The sequence below is a fragment of the Chiloscyllium plagiosum genome, chromosome 42 (genome assembly GCF_004010195.1).
Source record: "Chiloscyllium plagiosum isolate BGI_BamShark_2017 chromosome 42, ASM401019v2, whole genome shotgun sequence".
In the NCBI taxonomy this organism is placed as follows: Eukaryota; Metazoa; Chordata; class Chondrichthyes; order Orectolobiformes; family Hemiscylliidae; genus Chiloscyllium; species Chiloscyllium plagiosum.
In genome coordinates, this window is record NC_057751.1 from 16,181,555 (window position 1) to 16,187,089 (window position 5,535).

Genomic DNA, 5,535 nt, shown 5'->3' on the forward strand with positions numbered 1-5,535 from the left:
CCCCGTGCTGTCCCTCCCCTGCGGGGGGTTTTTTGGGGGGGGACAGTGTAGAGGGAGCTTTACTCTGTATCTAACCCCGTGCTGTCCCTGTCCTGGGGAGTGTTGGCTGAGGGAGCTTCTCTCCCTGTCCCAGTAGTTTCCAGCAGGTCTGGTGTGTCTGACGCCTTGTGGAGCAGCCCCAGGCTGGCTGCATTGGTTTGGCCGCCCTGGACACTAACGTTGCGATGGATGTCTTGTCTTCCGCAGGAGCACTTTAGTAAATAAGGAGCCAGAGAGTATGCTTGCTCACATGTTCAGTGATAAAGGTGAGTACCCCCGTGTTACTCGGGAGGGGGGGAGGGGGGGGGGAAGGTGGGGCGTAGCTCGCTGGCATGCCGCGGGATAGCCCCACCCCTCTCGTCTCGCACTGACATCCCCACCCCCCTTTACCATTTTCTCTCCCTTTTGTGTTTGTGTCACTCCTCCGGGCTGCCTGGATCTGCAACAAGATGCCTGGGGCAACAAGAGAGACCACCAGGGGGGCTTCCTCATCGACCGCAGCCCCGAGTACTTCATGCCGATCCTGAACTACCTGCGGCACGGCCAGCTCATCGTCAACAAGGGTCTCAACCTGCTGGGTGAGCTGGGAAACGGGGGCCGGGCACATACAGAGCTCAGTGCTAGGGTTTAACGAGGGGCTGTCCCTGCTGGGTGAGCTGGGAAATGGGGACCGGGAATGGATGGAGCTGTGCGTCATGGTTTAACGAGGGGCTGTCCCTGCTGGGTGAGCTGGGAAACGGGGGACCGGGAACGGATGGAGCTCTGCGTCATGGTTTAACGAGGGGCTGTCCCTGCTGGGTGAGCTGGGAAACGGGGACCGGGAACGCGCTGGTCACACTGCATTCTCGGGTGGCTTGTCTGTGTCCAAGTGGCGCGAAGAAATAGCCTCATCCTTTTCGATAAAGTAGACCATGGTCACTGTCCAGAGCCTGACCCCACCATCGACAAGGCCCAAGTCAGGAGGGTGTGAGGGAATACTCCCCACTTGCCCTGGATGGAGGGGGCAGCTCCAACAACACTACCTTCCAACCTCCACGGCCACTTCCAGCAGGAAGGACAAGGGGCAGCAGGTACATGGGAACACCACCCCCCCCCTGCAAGTTCCCCTCCGAGCCCCTCAGCGTCCTGACTCGGGAATATATCGGCCGTTCCTTCAGTGTCGCTGGGTCAGAATCCTGGGACTCCCTCCCTGAGGGCGCTGTGTGGGGAGGGTCCCTATACCACACAGAGTTCAAGATGGTGGCTCACCCCCACCTTCTCAAGGGGGCAAATAGGGATGGGCTATCAATGCTGGCTCAGCCAACGACGCCCTAGTCCCACAGATGAATGTTTAAAAAATGTATATGAAGCAATCCTTTCAGCGATGGGTTTGTGGCTGACCTCAATCTCGTGGTCGTCTGGTGAATCTATAGAGTGCTGTTAGGGTGAAGGAAGAATTCCTGGAATGCGTCTGTGGCATACCACTGATGAAACAGCCCGAGGGCACGGGTTATGTCAACACCCAAGCAACTGGCACGACGCAGTGGCTGACTGGTTGGCACTGCTGCCTCACGGTGCCAGGGACCTGTGTTCGATTGCTTCCCCCCCCCAACCCCAGGTGGCGCGTTCTGCCTGTGTGTGTTTGCTCCGGTTTCCTCCCACAGTTCAAAGATGTCCAGGTTTTTGGGTGGATGTGCCCCCCACTCCCCCCCCCCCCCCCCGCCCCAAACTGTAGTTACCAGGCTGGGTGGATTAGCTGTGGGGGATGCAGGGTTACAGGGCTATAGGGGGCGAGTGGGTGGGCTGCTTGTCAGTGTTGACACGCCAGGCCGAACGGCCTGCTTCCGCACTGTGCAGGGATTGTGTTCTGAAATAATTCTGAGGGAAACAGCAGTGCTAATGTTTTCCACAAGGTCGGGTCGCTCAGTCTGAGCAGGGGCGGATATCTCTGCTGGGCGGTTAAAGGGCTCGTGAGAAGCTCTTGTTGAAATTTACAAGGGCCTCGCTTGTCCCTTGCAGGTGTCCTCGAGGAAGCCAAGTTCTTCGGAATAGACTCGCTAATCGAACAGTTGGAGTTGCTGATTAAGGTAAGGGTTCGGACAACGCCGACTCAGGGGCTGAATGGCTTTTCCGGTGCTTGGAGCTATACCATGCGCGCGCGTGCACACATCTCCGTGTTTGTGTGTGTACACGTACATATTTCGGTATAGCCAGCTCCGAACGCCTAGGATTGAGACGGCTGCCGCTGCAGAGGAGCAGGCCTGTTCCTGATGGGCTGAAGAGCCGCCTCAGTGACCCTTGAACCCGTGGGGGTGGGGGTGATACGCCGCGTCCCGTTGCACAGCAGTCCCCCCGCTGTGACAGGCGCAGGTTGAGCGAGCTAACTCACTTTTTGCCTTGTGCTCCCGTTCCAGAACTCCCTGCCTGCCGAGGACCATTCCCCCATCTCCCGGAAGGAGTTTGTCCGCTTCCTGCTGGCCACGCCCACCAAGTCGGAGCTGCGTTGCCAGGTGACCGGGGAGGGGGCTGTTCCGGCTTTCCATGACCGGATTTGGGCACCTCTTGGTGTGGGGAGTGGGGTTCCTGGACTGTTGTTGTTTTTTTTTCAAATCCTCTCCTGGGGTGTGAACAGGTTTGAGGAGGCGTGCGGGAGGGTTAAGCAGCGGATGTAGATGACCGGATTTGGGCACCTCTTGGTGTGGGGAGTGGGGTTCCTGGACTGTTGTTGTTTTTTTTCAAATCCTCTCCTGGGGTGTGAACAGGTTTGAGGAGGCGTGCGGGAGGGTTAAGCAGCGGATGTAGATTATGTGGACTTCAGTGGTTTTTCGCATCAGGAGCAGGAGTCGGCCGTCTGACCCCCTTCGAGCCTGCCCCGCCCTTCAACATGGCTGATCTCTCTCATGGACTCAGCTCTTGCCCTCTTCCCGCTTCATTCCTTCACTGTTCCAAAAATGGTCGATCTCAGCGTTAAAAACATTTCCTTGAGGAAGCCTCGACCGCTTCCACTGCATTGCACCGATTCCCAACCCTCTGGGAGAAGAGGTCCCTCCTCAATCTGCTCCCCCCTCCTCATTTGGAGACTATACCCTCTTGTCCCAGTTTCACCGGCCAGTGGAAACACTCTCTCGACCTCAATCCTGTCTATTCCCTTCACAATTTTATATGTTTCTATTAGATGCCCCCTCATTCTTCAAGTATTGTCCCAGTCTACTCCGTCTCTCCTCATAAACCGAACCCCTCAACTCCGGAATCATCCCCCTCCAGTGCCCGTCCATCCCTTCTCAAATGAGCCCAAAACTGCACACAGTTCTCCAGGTGTGGCCTCACCAGCTCCCTGTGCCATAACCTCCCCTGCTTTTAAACTCCATCCCTCTAGCAATGGAGGACAGAGCTCCATCTGCCTTCCTCATTACCTGCCGTACCTGCAGGCCGTATATCTTTACGACCAACCTTCCGAGATTCATGCACAAGGACACCCAGGTCCCTCTGCACAGCACCTTTTGACAAGGGGGACGCATGAAGAGGGGAGTAACTGGGTTTAGAATTCCTCACTGGAGGCTCAGAGCGCTGGCCGAAGGGTGTTTCTGTGATCTGGGTTAAGTGCGGTGTGTCTCCTGGTTGTGGAATGCGTTTCCCCCCCCCCTTCTGCCAGCTAACGTGTCCCATTCCTGCTGTCCGCTCCAGGGTCTGAATTTCCGCGGGACCGACCTGTCGCGGCTGGACCTCCGTTACATCAACTTCAAGATGGCCAATCTGAGCAACTGTAACTTGAGTCACGCCAACCTCTGCAGCTCCAACCTGGAGCGGGCAGACCTGTCTGGCGCCACCCTCGACGTGAGTCTCCTTTCTCCCTCTTTCGCAGTTTCACGGACGGAGTGAATGCTCAAAGGGGCAGGTGTGGCGCCAACCGGGCGGGCGGCCTCTCTGTCCCTGGATGGTTCTCGAGTGTGGTTGGAGCTGCCCCCACCCCCCCTCCCCATCCAGGGCAAGTGGGGAGTATTCCCTCACCCCCTCCTGACTTGGGCCTTGTCGATGGTGGGGGACAGGCTTTGGGGGGAGTCAGGAGGGGAGTTACTCGCTGCAGGATTCCCAGCCTCTGACCTGCTCTTGTAGCCGCTGTGTTTATATGGGGCTGGTCCAGTTCAGTTTCGGGTCAATGGTAACCCCCAGGATGTTGATAGTGGGGTGGGGGGATTCAGTGACGGTAACACCATTGAACGTCAAGGGGGCGATGGTGAGATTCTCTGAACAATGAATTGCTTATACTGGAATTTATAAGAATCCGGGAGGGATGTCTCATAGTCAGATGCAAAATCCTGATGGGATAGGGCAGGCGAGATGTGGTGAGGGGGGGACGATGTTCCTGACGTTGGGAAAGTTTAGGACTAAGAATAACTGGTAAGCCATTCAGGCCTGAGCTTGGAAAGAATGTCTTCAGTCAGAGTTGTGGCCCTGGTGGAATTCTTTCTCAGAACTTTCTCTGAGGGCCAGTCCCTTCGCTGTATTCAAGAGGGAGATAAATGTGGATAAAGGCGGATAGAGGGAAAGCAGGAGTGCGACCCTGAGATTGCATGATCATCAGGATCATCCACCAATTTTCAATGTCTCTCTCTCTCTCGCTGGGGATGGCCTGAATACTTTTAGTCCGCCCTGGGAATAAATGCGTGGAGAGAAACAAAATGGGAGGGAGGCAGGCAGTTCGGCCCTTTCAGGCCCCCTCCCCCCTCCTTGCTGCCCCACTCAGGACAAACGTCGATCGCTGACCTCAACATTGCTCTCCCGCCCTGCTCTCCCATTCTCTTTCCCCCACCCCCACCTCCGAGAGACTGCGAAAACAAGTTATTGGGGCAGGTTCAGCAGCGTCTGTGTGGGGGAAGGAGAGAGAGAGAGAGAAAGTGTTAATGTTTCGAGTCCAGGACTTTGTGCCCACCTCCGTCTTAAATCTGCTTACTATTTGGAGCATCTGGAACCCCTCTGATGATACCCCACCTTATCTCAGTCCCAAGCCACTTTGTCCTGAGAGCGTTCCACCCTATTCCAGTGCACAATGTCATTGTGTCTAACGTGTTGGAGCAGGGCAATAGTACGTACTTGTGCAGTGTTGTTTTCACTGGAGGCCTGTGCACCGTGGTGTGCCACAAGGTTCGGTGCTGGGTCCACTACCTTATTTTCATTTTATATAAATGACTTGGGTGCGAACGGAGGGGGTGTGGTTAGTCAGTTTGCAGACGATGCCAAAACTGATGGTGTGGTGGCCAGCGAAGAGGGTTACCTCAGATTACAACGGGATCTGGACCCGATGGGCTGAGGAGTGGCAGATGGAGTTTAATTCCGATAAATGTGAGGTGCTGCATTTTGGGAAAGCAAATCTTAGCAGGACTTATACACTTAATGGTAAGGTCCTGGGGAGTGTTGCTGAACAAAGAGACCTTGGAGTGCAGGATCATATCTCCTTGAATGTGGAATTGCAGGTAGATAGGATAGTGAAGAAGGCGTTTGGTATGCTTTCCTTTATTG

The 5,535-nt window shown here is 55.7% G+C and overlaps 1 protein-coding gene across 1 annotated transcript in view; it reads left to right on the forward strand.

Annotated features, from left to right (window-relative positions):
• LOC122542983 (BTB/POZ domain-containing protein KCTD9-like) overlaps positions 1 to 5,535 on the forward strand; it is a 20,468-nt gene that overhangs the window by 7,715 nt on the left and 7,218 nt on the right. Inside the window, exons 5-9 of the mRNA XM_043681128.1 lie at positions 247 to 305; positions 489 to 617; positions 2,038 to 2,105; positions 2,433 to 2,528; positions 3,703 to 3,852. Of these exons, the coding sequence (XP_043537063.1) occupies positions 247 to 305; positions 489 to 617; positions 2,038 to 2,105; positions 2,433 to 2,528; positions 3,703 to 3,852 (502 nt within the window). The remainder of the gene's footprint in view (positions 1 to 246; positions 306 to 488; positions 618 to 2,037; positions 2,106 to 2,432; positions 2,529 to 3,702; positions 3,853 to 5,535) is intronic.